This window comes from Melanostigma gelatinosum, assembly GCF_949748355.1.
Source record: "Melanostigma gelatinosum genome assembly, chromosome: 8".
NCBI classification, from domain to species: Eukaryota; Metazoa; Chordata; class Actinopteri; order Perciformes; family Zoarcidae; genus Melanostigma; species Melanostigma gelatinosum.
The window spans coordinates 22,395,070-22,414,455 of record NC_136641.1 but is presented as its reverse complement, the minus strand read 5'-3'; the positions used below and the strand labels follow the sequence as shown (position 1 = coordinate 22,414,455).

The following is a 19,386-nucleotide window of genomic DNA, read 5'->3' as shown; positions in this document are numbered from 1 at the left end:
TGTGCTGTATCTCACCACCACTCAGCCACCGCTACACGAGTAGACAGCTTCGTAAAAGCTTGATTTTGATTTGAAGTTTGTTTCAAGTCGCAGCGCTCGTCAACGTCACCATTGACGGAGGCAGCCAATCACATCAATTGTGGGTTGTTTTCATTCAATCCCGCAATACAGCACTGGTTGTTGAAGACACACCTGGCAGAGATCTGCACCCTACACCTCTCTGGTTTCTGCTGCTGCGCCGTCGCTGAAAAGCTCCACCTTTGAGACACAGAGCCGTTTTCAAAAAGCTGCAGTTTCATTTGGGTCCTTCTCATTGTGAAACATCTATCACACCGCCCCTTGGGATTAAGGCCGGAGTGTCATTGTGGAAGATGATTACAAGAAAAGAGGGATAAAAGGTGTTTTCAGTATGATGTCTCGCTGTTGTCACCATTGAAATGCAAGGCTGTCCTTGATGTCTTTTGCTCCCCTCAGTAGATTTCTTTCTGTTTGTGCTTCTCTCTGAAAAGCTGCTGTGCCTCCAGTGTCTTTATTAGAGTGTACGTGCCTCTGCGGAAATGGAGGCCATTTTTTTTCTCACCTTGTAAAAAGGTGACAAAGTGGATATTGCACACTTATCATATTCCTGTATGTAATCAAACGTAGTGGATTTTACAAACTCAGGTGGTGACACACTTTGAAATAAAAGTACTACAGGAATATATCTTAGATACATCCAATACATCTCAACCGCAACAACGTTTTTAGTTTTCTTTCCTGAGGTTTTTTTTTCAAATCTGACACATATTGGATGGATCATTTCAAATCATAATCAATCAGACTTTTTCCTTTTTTGTAAATGACAGTTGAAGCCGAGGCGGAGAAGGATGGCAAAGCTCACACACAGCACGGGGATGACAGGGCGATTATGCAAATGTTAGAAATGAGGGTTGCGTTCTAGCCTTTGTCATGAGGGAAATGTCAAGAGGAACGACTGGAATATTCATTAACCTGAAACGCCTCGAATGTCTGAAAAAGAGGTTTCGGTAACGTTTTTTAAATGTTTTGTATGTTTAACGCCTTCTTCTGCAAAGATGATAAATGAGGTGTTAGCGCGACGCCAATTTGTAGCTTCAACAGAATTTCTTGTTTAATCGACTAACTCATTCTAATTTGTGTTCAAGAAAGAAAGGAAGGGAAGAGGAGAGCATGAGGAAGGAGGCTAGGAGTTGATGTCCCCTTGGCTCAACATGTCAAACAGGAAATCCCTGTCAGGCCTGTCAGACAGCTGCTCCTCGTGCTTCAGGCCTCATTGAGTGCTGATAAATGCTGTCTGGCTTCTGAGCATGAAGAGAAACATTGAGATGAGAGGGGAATTTGCTATGACTGTGCAACCACCTGTATGTTTGGTTTCTCACCCATCAGCCCCATACTGTTCACCTGCTGGCATTACTCAACTGCACATCCACCCTGTGGTTAAGCCACCAGGTAGAGCTGGAGCCATGTGGGAATGTTGCTGTGAGAGCCAGAGCAGTTCAACGGCCACATATGAGGATATGATAAAAAGAAAAAAGCTGGGAAAGTAATAATTTAGATGTGTCAGAACAAAGGCTGGCATCCGAACAAGGATTTTATCCGAGACATTAACGCAGCACGTATTTCACTTCTGTCATTACTTGAACAAACGTAGAAAAGAGGTAATTTACAAAACCCAAACAGTATAATTTTGACTGGATTTCCTCTTTTACCTCTTTCCACTACAGTTACATTGTTATGCTGCTGAGCCCATTTAGTACTTTTTTCCTTTTCCACTGTTCATTACCTTTTTGTTTGATTAGTACTTCGCAGCATTTCGCAAATGGTTCCATGTCTTTAAAACTGTCACTCACAGCTACACTTCCGAGGACTGCTTTATGTTCCTTGCGACCACCTGGAGCGTGATACCTCAGACAGTGTGAAACTCAATGAAGGGTGTGCAGAGAGAGAGAGAGAGAACGATTGTCAAGACTCTGCCACAGATCTTCTATTTGCATAATGTGCTTCATCTCAATCACGTCACAGACACTTGCCAACACTTCCCCAAACTTTCCGCTCAGAACACAAAACTCAAATCTGTGGGTCTGGTTATGTGGGTCTGGTACAGATGTGTCTGTAACATGTGATTAGGAGAAGGCGATCTGTTCTGCAAAATGTGCAAATAAGATATTTTGTGATTTACTGAAGGAATTCCAGCTGTTCCGAGAAATATTTAACCTTCTCCACTTTGAGGCCAGAAGCTTTGAGACCACTATTTTGCCACCATAACAACTAAACTAAACGTAGCATGCTTTGAAGTTTAAGTTTCTTGGAGAAGTGGTGTGCCCGGCAAAGCTGGTCTGGCCGCTGCAGGAGGCTGTCCAGGGGCCTGCCGGAGGCAATATTAAAGGTGAAGCCACTTTATCACAAATAGATGAACCTTCAAATGGTTGGATTCTGCTGCAGCTTAGAGGGGCACCTGTAAACCTTGGTCCAGTCTGATGGCGCAGCACATTTTACATTTAAAGTCAACTCTTCAGTATAGCTGTTGAATGGTATGCAACTATTGATTATTCACTCATAAAGCCCTCCACAATCAGGCCCCCTCCTACCTCACTGACCTGCTTCACCGCCACACTCCATCCCGTCGGCTCCGCTCCTCTGATGCCAACCTCCTGTCCCTTCCACTCAGGACCGAGCACCGGACGTGGGGCGACAGAGCCTTCATAGCTGCCCCCTCCCTCTGGAACTCTCTCCCCAAACACATCCGAGACTGCACTGACCTTTCCATAATCCAATCACAAGTCAAAACTCACCTTTCAGAACTGATTTTAATGTGTGAACAACATTGTGTGTTTTACAATTTTAGCGTATAGCTTTTTTTTTCTTCTTTTTTTTGTTAGATGATGATTTTAATGTAAAGTGTAATAAATAAAATGTATTATTAATATTATTAACTGGTGAGAAAGCTTCAGCATTTTGTCTAAAATCCATGTAACGAAATAGTGAAACATGTCCATTTCTTTTAAATTGCTTGTCCAAACGGTCCAAAACCCCATAAACATTCAGCTTACTATTAAATATAACAAAGAAAAGCATCTCATCCTCAGCTAGCAAACCTCTGAATGAATTGACTAATTGTTGCAGCTCTACTGTTGAGCAAGTTTTCTGCCATTTATGCGGCTCCGGCTCTGTGACCACACAGAACTTGCTGCTGGCTGTATCAGCAGGTTACAATGACGAATGCCAGCAAAGTCTAGAAGCTATTTATCACAACCTCAAGCGCTGATAAAGAAACTATTATGATGTGCCAGGGGACGCGAAAAAAAAGTGATTTAAATTCCGTATATCATCCATTATCATCCATCTGTTGTCAGAAATGTTTGCCGGCTACTGGAGGTAAGGTACGGAGCCTGACGGGCTCACATCAGATGTAGTTACAGGGACGTTTTCAGCATTCAGTGAGAATGAGCACCTCGAGGCCTGACTGCTCTTCACCCGTGCCTACGCCTGATTAGACTGCAACATTAATGTCGGCTTTGCCTCGTGTGAGGAAGCAGTCTGCACTTTTACACTTTACTCTTCAGCTGTTAGGTTTACCAACATTTTCGTCTTAAGAGCTTTGCAGATTCTCCGTGGTCCCACGGTTGTCAGGTGAATCATTTTACCACAGTGCAGAAAAGCTCATTTCACAGCGCTTAGAGGCCTGTCTTTGACTTCTAAATCATTTGCACCGAGAACGAAAATGTCATTCAGTCATTTTGTAATCTAATTTATAGTTAGCCCCAGAACCTGTTGTCATGTACCTCGAAAAATAAAGCAAGGAATCGCTGTCTGTCTGTCAGTCCGTGTGTTCTTCAGCTCATCTAATTGACTTCATACTTTGCAGGTGTGTTGTTGGGGATGGAGGCCTTTGTCTAATTTGGTGCAGTTTGAACATGCGACATGTTCAATATATTAACAAACTTTGACAAGAAACCCTGAACTGGGTGTGTTTTTAGGGCTGGATTTAGTGATTTGGGGGCCCCAGGCAAACCCTCTATTATTTAACTTTTACCCGTTTCTCCAACTGGGAATGTTGGTATTGACAGTGATAGAAGTAGTACTCCAAAACAATTCTAAAGTTACACTATTAAGACCATTAATCGTAAAAACCTATTAATACCGCACAGAAAAAGTCCTGCATTGAAATGTTATTCTTCAAGTGCAGAGTGAGAGAGAGGCGTTGTCAGCACAATGCTCTTACATTTAATGAAAGTCTGTTCAAAGTGGAGCTTTCAACTGTAGGCAGGATAGTTCAATGAATAATAATGCATCCGAGTTCAATAATAATCAGATTTTATTTTGTTATATTCAAATCTGAATCTGCAACTAAGCCAGTAAGTATAAGTACACAAGCAGTAGGTTTCTTTTTTTAAGTGCTTTGGGTGACTTTTGTAACTGATTTTGGGGTTCAGTGAGCTAGAATAGTAATGTGATTCAATACTTTTAATATCTAAACATAATATTAAATCTGTAGCTTTTTGGGGCCCTTTTAGTTGGGACCCCAGTCCGTCTACATTGCAAGCAGCACGCAGCAACACCACAGGCCCGTTCTGAACAGGCATGCTTTCAACGATCACTAGGATGTTAAGTGATCGTTGAATACGATAAAAATACGATGTATTTCCAGCAATGCACCAGATTGAAGGACGTGTGTGTGATCAATAATACGTACGAAATAACATGTTCCGTCACTGCTGCCCCCTTGCCCTCCGTGAGCTTCCCCTGCACTGTGGGGATGACCAGAGAGTGGGTCCATTTCCCTCCGGGACTTACAGCGAGCTGCTGATATCGGAGCAGAGTTGCTGACAGATGTAATACCAGCACTGGTTGCCGTTTGGCTTAAGAAAATAGCCATGCCAACAAATACTTTCAGTTGATCCATCAACTTTCAGGCCAGAGTGCAACTACATCTCCACACTGCTGTGTTCTCACATGTACTTTCGCAGATTGTTAGCGGAGTCATCAATACGAGCTTGAGTGGATCATTTTTTTCTTTCAGAGACCAAAGATTAGACCCACGCAGTTCACAACATTCAATTCAACAAGCGAGTCAACAGTGCGGCACAAGTTGGGGCAGTAAAGCTGCTTCATTGCTCCCTTTCCGTACCTTTATTATCGTGATGGAGAGTCGTCTGTCTCAAATGAATTGCCTCAGCTCTTGGTGCAAGAAATCTTTTAAAACAATACCAGTAGAAGTGCTCCCGACAACCCATCTGCCAATCATAAACATTGCAAATGTAGTGGGTTAAATGTTAACAAAAGACAAACACTGCATTCTCTGTATCTGTATCCCAGTAGCAGTCCCTCTGTCGGCTAAAATATGTATTTTATTTAAACATCTTTGTTTTGTCCACTGTCAGGACAAGATGTGTTGCACATACAGTACGCACAGAAACTTGAAGGAGAAACAGTCTCAAATGTTGCCTTGTGTTCCTTTCAATGTTGGACTATCAGTTTTGTAGCCTCTTCAATGCTTAGTGCACGTGTCAAACTCAAGGCCCGCGGGCTGAATCCGGCCCGCCACGTCATTTTATGTGGCCCGCGAATCCGCCAGCAAAAAAAAAAGATTAAAATAAAAAAAAGATTTTTTTTTTGGAAAAATAATTAAAAGTTAGACTTGAAAATAAAAGTATCCCCATGGTCGAAATTATGAGATAGAAAGTTGAAATCATGAGATAGCATGTGTACCGACATTAAAACTATCACAACAGGTGTACAGGAGAGGCAACAGCCCGAAAAGACGTTTTCCAACGATTGAAAAAGATCGACAAATAATCCCAAAATGTCCACGAAGAGAAAAATTGATGCAGAGGGAAGAAAATGTAATGAAAGATGTGAAAGCGAATACATGTTTGTGCTTCAAGGAGAACAAACGGGTCTGTCTTCTGTGTTGTGAGGCGTGTTGGTGATGAAGGATACAATTCACAACGTCGGCATTTTGACACCAAACACGGAGCTAAATTTAGCCTCCAAGAAAAACATCAAACTGTCCAAGAATTAAAAGGCAGACTGCAATCACAGCAGAATATATATCTACACAAGCTACAGCCCAGTGCATGCTGAAGGTATGTGAGCTGAGCTCCGACCAGATACAGACTTTTACAAATGTCAGTTTGTGAAGAAACACCATCGCAGACCGAGTTCATGAACTAGCAGCAATCTAACAACACAGCAGCTAAGAGACGAGCAGGTACTTGTGTTTCTAATGAACTGTTGATGAAAGCACAGACAACACAGATACATCATCTATCCATGTTCATCAGACCTGACTCTCAGTGAGCAGCTCTTGGATGAAGCCGCCATGCACAGGACGACGACAGGGAGGAACATTAGTGATGCAGAGAGGTGACACAAACAGCTTTGAACAAAGTTAATGTCAGAACTTGTGTTTGATATTTGTCTTTTTTATTTTCGTTAATAGTTTGATCTTTGATAGAGTCATGTAGGTTTCTTAACCCTCAATTAAAATGATTTATGTTACAATAACAGAAATGTGTTTAAATATCATTTTTCATTTATATAACTGCATGTACAATATTTCTACACTTGAATAAACAATAATGAAATGCAGAGAGAGTTATTTAACAATATGTTAGGGAGAAGTTAGTTATCGTCTTACAGTTACAACCGGCCCTTTGAGGGCGACCGTGATGCTGATGTGGCCCAGAGTGGAGATGAGTTTGACACCCCTGGCTTAGTGCTATGACAGAAGTGCAATCTTCAGAAAATACTGCTCTTGAGACTCATTGCTTTGGTACCGGCCTTCAGTCCATCACTTTTAAGGAACAGCTTTTGAAACACTTCGAAAGTACATTTGAGTTCTTTGCAATCGCTCACATTCAGAATGGAAAGCTCTCTCTAGCTGAGCAGATGTGTCAAATGAAACGTTATCATTCGTATCCACTGCTATGCCCAATTACACTGATAAAAATGACAAGCTACGTGTCGTAGGACTACGTATGCTATCAACTGTGCAATTGTGAATATGCTCAAATTCATGCAGTAGAATTTATTTCTACATAAAACGATAGTCGCCTTGAAAATGTCCTTTGTGGCGTATTTGTCCAGTCGACCTGTAACTGTCTGAATTTGTCCAGGCATGTTAAGTAGGTATCCTCCTGAATTCTGCTTTGAATGAATTCAAGCAAAAAACGTTTGTTTAATTCCCACACTAATATTAAGTTGATGTGATTATCAGCATTGTTTTGTCAACACAACTCAAAAATAATGTTTGGAACCATTTAATTAAATGGCGGTAATAGGACCCCTGCATTACTTTTAGGGTAAGATGAAAACATACACATTTGTTCTAGTCCTATGATTATTGATGACCCCAAATATGTAAATCATTGCATACTTTTGTTTCAGATATTTTAACAGAAATGGAGGTATACTTATTTTATCGTAAACATGTGGGAAGATGCATCGAAGCAATCATCGTCTACTTCTAATCTGATCTAATTTCACACATCACCATGCAGATGTCTTTCTTATTGACATCAGATCATCTCCCCATGAGTACATTTAAAACTCATAAATGACTACTGTATACAGCAAGCTAGGAAATTTCTCCTTTTCCTTTTATCTCTGCTTCTTTGACACCCAAATATTCAGCAGCATCACTTTCTTTCAATAACACAAAGGCAGGTTACAGAGGAGGTCTACAGCTAGTTTTTCAGAATATACATAAAGGCTTGTAGGTTTATACACAGAGTACTATTCAAATTCAATGAGGGGACAATTAAAGGACACTTACCATTAGCAAATAACAGATATACCCAGTTTGCTATTCTCAAACCTTATTGTAGGGAGACATTTTGCAATGTTCCCACGTGTTTAAATTCAGAATCATTTAATGTATTTTTAATGTAGATACATAAGCCATGGTGCAATTTGCTTGTCTTTGATGAAAAAGGTCATGAAACTGTGGTGCATTTGTTAAACTATCCAATTCTGAAAGACTACTTTTGAGTTAACAATCACCAAACAGTACAACAGCATTATACTTATTATATCTCACAGTCTAGTGCCCTCAAATGTTATAAATACAGAATCGGAACCAAGGACGGAGAGAAAAATGCTGCCTCAGCATTGTGAATTGATTCGAACTGTGCTTGAGGTGGTGCTACACCTTTCAAAAAGCCTTTCACTTTTGTGTTGACTTTGGATCCGTAACACATTTTGGTAATTATATTGCCTTATCTCCTAAGAGTCCTTTAATATTTTTCATTACGAATGAAGAGGCCAGACATCTTTCAATCTGATACAGAGCAATCTAGCACCGTGTGCAGCCTCAAAATGCATCAGGGAATAGATTCAAAACCCTCAAAACCGGATTTTCAATATGGTTATTCATAATGCAATGCTATTGCACTTCCTTAAATAATACAGGTCTTTCTATTTTCCTGGCCTCTCAGTATATAACCCATCTATTCTCCTGCAGATACGTATTTACATTAGCAGAGCCGAGGCAGACGGAGAGCATGCGTTTGTGATATCCGAGAGGAGAATCTTGACTCCCACCAGCCTCACATCTAACCCCAGTCCAGCCGGATTTTCGCAGCAGTACATCACGGTCCACCCAGGGCTCAACACAGGGTCTCTGATAAGAACCTGTGGACTCAGCAAGTCCCTGTTAATGTAGCCAGGCTGTGCAGAAAGCTCACTCAGACACATCCACGTGTTCACAATTCATTTTAAATGGAAAAAAATATACTGTATACACACACACACACTATATATACACTGTACAACACTCTCCGGAAAGAGCTGTTTGGTCAAAGGATGAGGGTTCGGCGTAATGCAGACAAATGACAGTGATCTATATGTGGAATTGGGGTCCTTTATCTCCTCCCCTCTAATAAGAAAGCCATTCATGTGGTTCAAATTAATTGTATTCTCTTCCACATTTTGCGCATCATGTAGATTTTTATCATTTGTGTTGTTTTTTCCTCCATGTTGCAGGCGGGAGTAGGCCAGTTCCATCTCAGCCATCCTCATGTAATGATGCAGAGAAGGATGAAATTTGGTAGTTTGGGGTTATCTTTGTGTCTCAGGAGTCTATAATAATTATCATGGCATATTATATTGTAATTGATCCCCTGAGGAAAAATATTTTTTTTCTTTTTTATCCTCTCAGACCTGCACAGTGAAGTATAGGAGCACAGAGTCAGCGACAGAGCAGCGCCTCAGGGATTGAGAGGGATTTAGTGTCCTGCTCCAGGACACTTAAGGGGGGGGGGGGGTGTTTCTGGAACAGAGGACTAAACCTGGGACTTTTCTGTTCAGGGTCACACTCCCTAATGATTTGAGCCCAGGCTTTCACACACTCACCCGCAGCTGTGGAGTGGAGAAAGAACACAATCAGCAGCTAATGTACCAATATTAAAACACAGCACATTCCCTGCAGTTAATCTACGGTCAGATTTTGCGACCATGGGATCGGTCCGATTTTTTTAGATTTGAACAATACAGTTTTTTCTTGCCTAAAACTCAATTCCATCCATTTTCTCTCCCTCTCGGGGGGTCTGAGCGTGTCCCAGCATGCACTGGGGGAAAGGCAGAGAAACGTTGTGCAGGTTGTTGATTTATCTCAGGCCTCTGATCAACTGATTTGCATAAATCATTTGGTTTACAGTTTACTAACTCAGAGGGGATATTATTCATCTCTCCATTTGGTGTCATCAGCTCATCTTGTTTCACATTGTTCACTACTTTGATCCCGTCTGAGAGTTCTTGTGCTCGGTGAACCGCTGTGATCACACCGCTGAGGCTGAGCGTCACCGTCCTTTACATTAGACTGTTGGTCAACAGCCAGACATTGTACGTCGATGCATTGATGGAACAACACTGCCGTTCAAAGCAGATGGGAATTCAAAGCTCTGCGCGTTTCAAACAGGCTGTGTGATGGTTAACCGTTTGTGTCTGTTGCCTAACAAATCATCTGCCGCCAAAGGAAGTAGCAGCTACGCTGTTGTTTTCAATCAGCGTCGACGAAATTGACAATTACTCAAGCCTGCGGCAATGGAAAATGATTGAACATCAGTACTGTAGAAGCAACATTAGTTTTGTTTGAGATCTATGCATTTTCACGCGATATAATGTTCTCCAGCTGCAAATCAAGCCTGCTTCTGTAGGTATCTCCACTTAAGGCATCCCAAAAAAAACTATTTATATCCCGGCACCTTCCCTGTAACACCCACCTGGGTGCATTTTGCGTGCTTCTGCACTACTTCTCACCGAGCACAGGCGCCTTGCTGCCAGAGAGTATTTAATGTTCGTGGCAGCGCTGTCTCTCCCACGGGTGTCAAATGAGAAGGAATATTAGTGTTCTGAGCTATTAGGAGAGCAGAGACTGAGGCGGACAATGGAGGACTCGAGAGGGGAGGCTCGCAGTCTCCTCAGCAACGGATATTTTTAGAGGTGGCTTTTAGACGCTCGGATGTTAAGAGTGGTATGGCCGAGTGCCGGGAGAGAAACACACCGCTTCACTGTACCAGTAGATTTGATTCAGATCATTTATTGGGGTTCTAGCACACTGCAACAGGTTATTGGGAAAATGACCAAAGTGGCGTGAAGGTTTATCAATGTTTTGATTGGTTTTTCACTTTGCGAGACCTATAAACACAACCCAGTTGCTCAGTTAAGGGTTTAACACATGTCACCGATTGTTAATCTGCATAATGTTCAGGTAATTTTGATGTCTGATTGTAATTAATCAACAGACAAAGCACACAACACATGAGGTAAATGGTGCATGGGCTGCAACACATTTCTAATTAATTGCTTTATAATTGTCTTTCTTTATGTTAAGTAACATCAGGTGGGAGCCGAAGGTCTGGTTCAGTTTGGGAAAGTCTAATGAGAAGCGGTGTGCAGACGAGGAGGGAGGGGGGGGGGGGGGTCTCCCTCATTACATCCTGTCCGATCGTAAAATGGAATCCAACAAAGTGTTTTATTGAAAATGTTATCCCTCTTAAGAGACTTGTTTTTTTAATTTGCTAAAATTAATATAAAATATGTAATGAGGAAGACCTATAATTACCAAGCCCAATTAAACGCCACTTAGGCCTTCGGAGCAGCTTGGCGTAGCTGGATCAAGCTGTGAAAGATATCTCAGTGTGCAAATACTGTGAAAACAACATATTATTATTAGGTCTGCATGTACGCACGGTATGGATCAGTGTGTGCCATGGGAAAAAACCCGTGTTTCCGGGAAAGTGTTCGCAGCAGAGCAGAAAAAAAGGAATGCCTACTTGGAGCAGGCGAGTGTGATGTTTGGTAGCTGCTCCCTGTCACGGAGTTTGAATTGGGGTCCTCGAGTGAAGGGAGCGCGTCTTTAAACCTTTGCACTTAGAGAGCAACGGACGGACAGATGCATGGATGAATGGGTAGACGTAGCAATGAAACTAATTGCAGTGTCAACCCTACAGCTAACAGAGTTACAACGCCGGGCCCATGGAGGGACTTGTTCAGTGTGCATCAACTCCCACGATGCTGCTCCTCCTGGTATTCTCTCCAGAGGTTACGCAATGCTGCAGCCTGCTGCTGGTTGTGTGAGAAGAGAAGGAAAGAAGGGGATGAGCGCTCTGCTTCCACACAGCAGATGTTGTGGGGGGGGGGGGGGCTGCAGTATCAGTGAGGCAAAGACAAAGAATATAATGATTGATAGAGCCTCTGAGAGCAGAGAGCTTCTGCTGCTGTTAGATTTCCCATGTGTCTATCATGGTAGTGTGTGTGTGTGTGTGTGTGTGTGTGTGTGTGTGTGTGTGTGTGTGTGTGTGTGTGTGTGTGTGTGTGTGTGTGTGTGTGTGTGTGTGTAATGGCACAGAGAGGCAGACAGATAAACCTTCAACACTGACAATCGTAGAAAGGTACACAAATATTGTGAACTTTGAAATAACTTATATTTAGCTTCATTTGTCTTTGCACCGTCAATAAATTGTGCCTGCAACATGAGTCTCAACACCTACCGAGTAAAGAACAGCAATTCCACGACTCGTGACCACTACTGTACGTACGGCTCTGGCTATTTATAGCACACGTGTCATTAATTTGTCAAATTATAATTCACGAAAGGGCAATTCATAAGCATGCACATACTCTGTGGCATTTTGGCAGAGCCACAAAACTGTTATCCTGACAAGTTGCGTTGCGTTTTTTTTTTTTTACCTCGCACAACATAAAACAACCTTTGCAATGAGAAAAATGACTCTGAACAAATGGAAGAAGTTTTCAATTACACAATTTATAGACTTCCAAATGTCTACCAAATTCCCCTGTCTCACTGGCAGCACCATAAACTGAATTGATGGGTCTCCGTGCCTCAAAGTTGCCCGCTGTGGTCCAGGGAAAGATATTTTTTTAATACCTTGTATCCCTCATACTGTGAAATATGGCACCTTTGCACATATTACAAAAAAAGTCCAGAGGATGGAAAAAGATTTGTGTGGGTTAAAAGATGGAAGGAAAAACTATATGAAAAACAAATATGTCTGGTGAACAAGGGTCTGAAAGAGATCCCCTGAAACAGCAGCATTGATGTGCATTTGACGTTAAAATGTCTGCTAAATGAGATGCTCGGATGTTTTGCAGAAGAAAAGGCACTTTGTTTTTTCATTAAAATGTCTAATTTGGAAACATTTCTTCTTTTGTCTTCCAACTAGGAGGTCTGTGCATTTCCCAGTCTGTGAAGATACCACGTGAACCAAAAACCGGAGAGTTTGACAAGATCATTCGCAGGCTGAGTGAGAACCCCAACGCCAGAGTGGTCATTATCTTTGCCAATGAGGACGACATCAGGTGAGTGCAGTGGAATCCTAATTGCTGTCAGTTAATAGAACTATTGACCCGACTTTTAACCACCTATTGATTCTACTGAAAACACACTGCTATGATAAGTTGAAGTAAAGCGTTAAGAGTTTTCTTAATCAGCTAATGTCTAAATGTTGTTTAGTAATGTCTTAACCTGAGGCTGCCTCATGTACTGACATTAAAATGGCACACGTCTCCTGTGTGCATTAATATATTCAACTGTCTGCTACCCGCATGGAATTATTTATGAGTTATAAATGGCACATATGATTATGTTTGGGCGTATTCGCATTTTTTTTAAGGTTAGTCACTGTAGAAATCTAACTGAACACATCGTGTTTTTCTGAGCTGATGATGGAAGCAGCTAAGGAGTGAGCGTCCCACCTACTTCTTATCTCCGATGAGAGTTGCACAAGCGAGGGAGACAATGGTGGCAGGTAAAGAAAAAGTTCAGCTGAAGCGCAAGCGCGCATTTCAACTATCCTGAAAAAAATGCAGGACTTAATAGAGTGAGACTAAACTCGCCCTACTAAACATAAGAATTAACTTTAGTCTTTGTTCATATTTGATAGCTGCTAATAAATAAAATAAATATGTATAGGAGCAAATACAAATGGGTGTTTCTAACATCGTCACCCAGCTCTCCTTGCGGGGATGCGAATGTATCGTTTAAAATTCACTATCCATTATTAGGACGCATAGTCTGCATTAAGAACGAGGTAATTAGTTGGAGGCTGAATCAACACAGCACTGTTGTGGTCATTGCGAGGGGAAATGTTTCCCAGCAACCAGTTAGTAGGCCAGTGTATTCCTGGTGGAAGTGGGCAGTGATTTGGGGCAGTCTTTTGATGATGACCTGGGCAGAAGTCCCAGCGCTCATTGACTTAATCCGGTCCTGATAAGGGGTAATAGTCTGGATAAAAAGTAATGACAGAAAGCCAGGAGGATTTCAGCGCTACAGTCCTGCTCTATCCTTGAACCCAGTCAGAGTGAGCCGGCAGGAGCCCAATACCAGCCCCAGACTGTCTCTAGAAGGAATAACAGACTCGAGCTGTTTTGATGGAGCGCTATAATTACACGTAAAAATAAATACACTGCCTAGTTTCAGCTTCATAACGAGTGGGAGGAATTCCTTTTCTGTTGGTTTGCTTTTCATAATCTAGCCAAGTAGGTTCGTCCTTGGTTGCGTTGCTCTGTGGGAAAATAACATGCTTTCACAACGTTAAACTAATTATCATCTTGGACTGTGCGCTTCAATTATGTAAACATTGTATTCCTCCACCTGATTATTTTACACTTATTGCATATTTCACTGATCAGCTGAAGTTTTTACTTTCATTGTACGTTTTTTGGCAATCATGCCTTATTACTCACAGTTAAGACCTTTACATTGTGTTGAACTCGTCGGCCTGTCTAGTCACGTCTCCGCGATGCAATCACCCGACGGTGAGAAAATCGATTTCTATTTTTCCGACATTGAGCCCATAACTGCATCTTGAGACATGCTCATTTCACTAAATTACTGGAGAGGAGACTCAGAGAAAAATCATTGTCAATCAAACATGCGTGGGGTCATAAAGCTAATGTAAAGTGACATAAAGTTAGTCGGATGACTCATTGCTCGCCCACACAAAACAAAACATAACACAAAGTCTTGGGAGAGAAGTTAAGACAGTATGCCATGCAAAGGAACAAAGCTGATGTTGGATACAATAATATTTATCTTTTCTTCCAGCACCTTTGGGGAGATTCGAGGGTCGGTAATGCTTCACATCACATGCCAGGTGGCTGTGTTTAAATTTGATGTTGCTGTGCTCGGGCTTTCTTGATGTACCTCCGCTGCTACAGCAGAGCTCTTTTTACAGCTCCCCAAACTAATCTCCGCTGGCAACATGCCTGGACAAATATGACAAGGGTGTCATTCTGCCACAGCCGAGAAGAACTACCCTACACGGGGATTGGACGGCGCGGTGGCTTTTCAATTCTGTTGAAGTGCCTCGGTGCAACTTTGTCCGGACTCAGAATAGAATATTCTAGTTATGAAATCACCCGTATGGCCGCCACACTTCCTCTTTAGGGTGCATTTCAAATAGGAGCCTTTTTTTTATAGGCTATAGATCGCTGAATGTGCGTGTACAGTAAATACAGCAAATAAATGGCAACACAACATTATACGGTACAATCAAACCGCTGTCCTCCTCTGCCCCACAGGCGGCTCCTCCAAGCAGCAAAGAAGGCCAATCAGACCGGACATTTCATCTGGGTGGGCTCAGACAGCTGGGGCTCCAAAATCTCCCCAATACTGAACCAGGAAGAAATGGCAGAAGGTGCTGTCACCATTCTACCCAAACGACAATCCATAAAAGGTATCCAGAACACGCCCTCTTCACTTTACCTTGCAGAAGGCTCTTATTGGTTTATTTTGGTTTATTATTGGTGTTTGTTTTCCTTTTCTGGTTATTGTAGTCTATGTTTGCCTCCCCTCAACATTCAACATAAATGATTTTTTATGAGAGAGCTTCAGATGACCATTAATGTGTTTTACTGGCGAGTGTTTGCCACCGCTTTAAAGCCACATTGGACATTATCGCTGTATCTTACCTTTTATGTTGCTCAAACAAATATTGTGTCATATATTTCTTACGTTTTTATTGTTTATGTTGTATGTATATATGCTGTAGCAATGTTGGTGAATGTGAATATCGTTGTCTATTGACAACAGAATGGCCACTCTCAGACTTTAGCATAATGTAGCCATGTGAAAACAACATAAATATAGTAGATATATGCGGTATGCTTCAATGCCGTAGAAAATTATTCAGATAGCATGGATAGCGTGATAATTCATCAACGTCAGCACAGTGAAAATATGTTATGTTGAATCTTTTCATGGGTGCCGGAACTAGGGGGGGGGGGGGGGGGGGGGATGGAGCCCATGGTGAGAATCAGGAATCACTGCATCCTCTTGAATAACTCCTCTTTATTGGTGTTTTTACTTGTGATACAATGTGGTTTATGGTAATTGTCATGTGTGTGCTGGTTTATAGTTTTAACCATTAGTATACAGCAAATACTCAGAATCATCACCAAAGTTATCCAGCAAGACCGGAGACCAAAAGAGTTTACATTTTGCTCAGCATATTGAAACGTCAAAAGGTGATTGAAGTCTAACGGCATCTCAATTCTTTCAGGTTTCGATCGCTACTTCGTCAGCCGGACGCTGGAGAACAACAGAAGGAATATTTGGTTTGCAGAATTCTGGGAGAATAACTTCCTGTGCAAGCTCAGTCGGCACGCTGTGAAGAAAGGATCCGGCATCAAAAAATGCACAAGTGAGTCTCCACCTAACAGCAGAGAAGGCGCTCGGTCAATGGAGAGCACTCAATCAATGACCAAGTATACTGATTGGGTCTTCTGTGAATACATTATGCGTGCGTGTGTGCATACTTGGTGTGCATTAGTAAATGTATTTGTCCTCAGGGAGAAAACAATGGCGCTTCTCGAATTTAGGTTAAATGTAATGGGTGGAGATAAGTGAATGAGAATCTCTAATTTCGTCAGAGAGAAATTAATGTTCACATTAGTCGTCTGTTGGCTACTTCAATGTGCAGTGGGCGACAATAGCAATCATAGAACTCTGCCACCGCATGCGCTGAAAACCTAATCAACAGTAATTTCAATCAGCCCATTAGAAACAAGCTTTCAGGTTGTTAAAATCAGTCGGCTCCCCAGGCCTGTCTCATCCCAGTGTGCAGTGCAAGGCTGCATCTCAAGTAGTCCAGGCTGACGGATTTAAAGCTGGTCACCTGTAATGTTTCCAGGCGATACATTCCTCAAGTTTATGTTGGAGTAGCGTACAACACAAAGACCTATACGCTGTTCTCTGCTCTGAGAGAAGCCGATCGGCTTGTAGGGTTGCGGCTGTCCTTCACTGACCCATCCCTGGTGGATGACAGTGCTCATGGTAAGAGAAAAGTCCATATAAACTGTGTGCTGAAGCATGAAGAATATTATTCAGTTATACATACATATTTAAGGTGGAGAAATTTCGTTTTAGCCAATTTCTTCTGTTAACAAGTCATTTTTAAATGCTTTTTCAAGCTGAATTACTCATTTCGAAGACGCTTATGTGCACATCTCTGGTAAACACCAGATTTAAGGTGGTGCTTTTATGTGATTCTTTGCAGAGAAACTCAGTTTTACATATCTGTCAATAAAATCAACTGGACAACAAAATCGTATGAGTGTTCGTCCACTAAGAATTTCTTTGGTCCAGAACAGCATTAACCAGTGTGATAGTGTTAAGGAAACGTTGCCATCAATCACCAAGAGAGGGTAGAAATGTGAATACAAATGAGAAAAACTCCCACACACTGTCTCTACTGCTGGAAGATGAATCAATGACGCTTCTGACTTTTTGGACTTTCATCAGGTATCATATAATATATAAAGAGGAAAGGATTGTAAACAAATAATTGTGATAAAACACTACAGCACATTCCTTTATGGAGCCGCCAACTATCCAAAGGTCAAAAAGATATGTAAATAAGGGCAAGACAATAAATCTTACAATACTAATAAGGGGGAAAGTTATCTTAGCTAGAAACTCCCAAAACTACAAATCTGAAAAAAACATATACATATATAAAAAAGAAATACTTTTTATCTCACCAACCAATAACTTCCCCCATCCACCAGTTTTATTTTGTGACTTTCAGTTTAACATATGTTCCACAGCCTACTGTTGAACCATAATCTTGACTATTTAATATATTGTGTCGACATTTTGTCCTGAAATGTTTTATTTGGTTGTTTTGATTTGGTCTTTCTTATCCGACTAATATTGGACACTGCATCCTCAAAATGTCACCAAACACCACAGCACACAAACTAAATTGGAACAACACATGAATGGGCAAAGCTAAAGACAATTAACTCGAGATTTAATTGCCGCCTCTCAAAACAACAGCGTGAGAGATATGCTTCCAACAATCTACTTTTGCAGGTTTCAGGAGAATACGTAATCTTGAATAATTTCTTTATTTATCAGTTGTCATGGTGGCTGCTCTTGGCCCTAATTGCAGCAGGCCCTCTTTCTTCCTCTGAGTAGCCTCCAGGGCACAGTCTTTTTTGAGGTACAATCATTTCACTCAAGAGCTTTTCGCAAGTACTATCACTAGCCTCCGCTTGCTCCCTTTGAGCACTATCATTTCCTGTCCCCACTCATGCTTTTTATTTTTCTACTATAATACTGAATTGCAGGGGCGGACTGGGGGAAAAAAGTGGCCCGGGAGTTACTGTCAGACCGGCCCACTCAATACACGGCGCGCTGCCCACTCAATAGTCTATATCTATTAGATATAGTTTATATCTCAAAGACCTCAGAGTTTATTTTAATACTGAAGTAAAGGAAGCTATAACTGCTTATTTTGCCAACCTAATCTCTTCTTCAAAGAGAAATCCCAAGATTCTGTTTGACACAATTAAGAGAATTGTTTCACCGTCTGTCTCCACTTTACCATGCTATTCTGTTGACGATTGCAACAAATTCCTTACCTATTTTAACGATAAGGTATTAGGTATTAGGTCTGGCATTCAGCCTGGGATCTGTTCATCTACTTGTAGCTCCTCGCAATCTCCTGCTGTTCTGGACTCTTTCCAGCCTATCAGCCTTCAAGACCTGATGGACTTAATTAACAAAACAAAGCCATCAACTTGCCCTCTGGATATAATTCCATCTTCTCTATTTAAGAAAGTTCTGCTAACTATTGGCCCTGCAGTAACATCTATTGTCAATTCCTCATTGTCTACAGGAATTGTCCCTTCCTATTTCAAAACATGCCACTATCCAGCCCTTATTAAAGAAACCTAACTTAGATCCAGCTTTTCCCATGAACTACAGGCCCATATCAAAACTGCCTTTCTTGTCCAAAATTTTAGAGAAAGTGGTGGCCAAACAACTTACTGCTGCACTGGAGAGGCACAACATGTATGACAAGTTCCAGTCTGGGTTTCGTAAGCAACACTCTACTGAAACCGCTCTCCTGAGGGTTTTGTGTAAAAGTAAACCCATGTCCTAGACCTGCTCTTAAAATATGTTTTACGTTTTTATTTTATTTTTTATTATTTTTTATTTTCTCTTTGAATTTTTTTATTTTCTCTGTGTAGATAATTTATTGACCCTTGGGTCACATTGTGTTTTTTATGCTTTTAAATGTCTGCTCTGTTAAGCGCTTTGTGATACTACTGTCTGTGAAAAGCGCTATAGAAATTCATTCTTTCATTCAATACATGGCATGTATTTCGCCGGTCTACAGCGGCCATTCGCACCTCCGCCGGCCCCGCCCCGACCGGCGCCCGGCACGACCGCACGGCGCAGACCGCGGTTATGGAGAAAAGTTTTTAAAAGCACCGTAGTGTCCAGCCGTGCTATGGAGTCCTCGGATCGCGAGGAGCAGTATAATGTCAGTTTATACTGTTGATAGAGTTTTCACTGATTATTGACTTTCGGTATTAGAGTAAATTGAACGTGTT

General features: G+C 41.6%; 1 protein-coding gene across 1 annotated transcript in view; it reads left to right on the top strand.

Annotated features, from left to right (window-relative positions):
* Positions 1–19,386, top strand: part of LOC306781561 (metabotropic glutamate receptor 4-like) — a gene marked incomplete at both ends in the record, with an annotated part of 105,277 nt that overhangs the window by 62,042 nt on the left and 23,849 nt on the right. Inside the window, 3 exons of the mRNA XM_079274462.1 lie at positions 12,705–12,840; positions 15,064–15,218; positions 16,044–16,184. Coding sequence (XP_079130588.1) covers positions 12,705–12,840; positions 15,064–15,218; positions 16,044–16,184 — 432 coding nt within the window. The remainder of the gene's footprint in view (positions 1–12,704; positions 12,841–15,063; positions 15,219–16,043; positions 16,185–19,386) is intronic.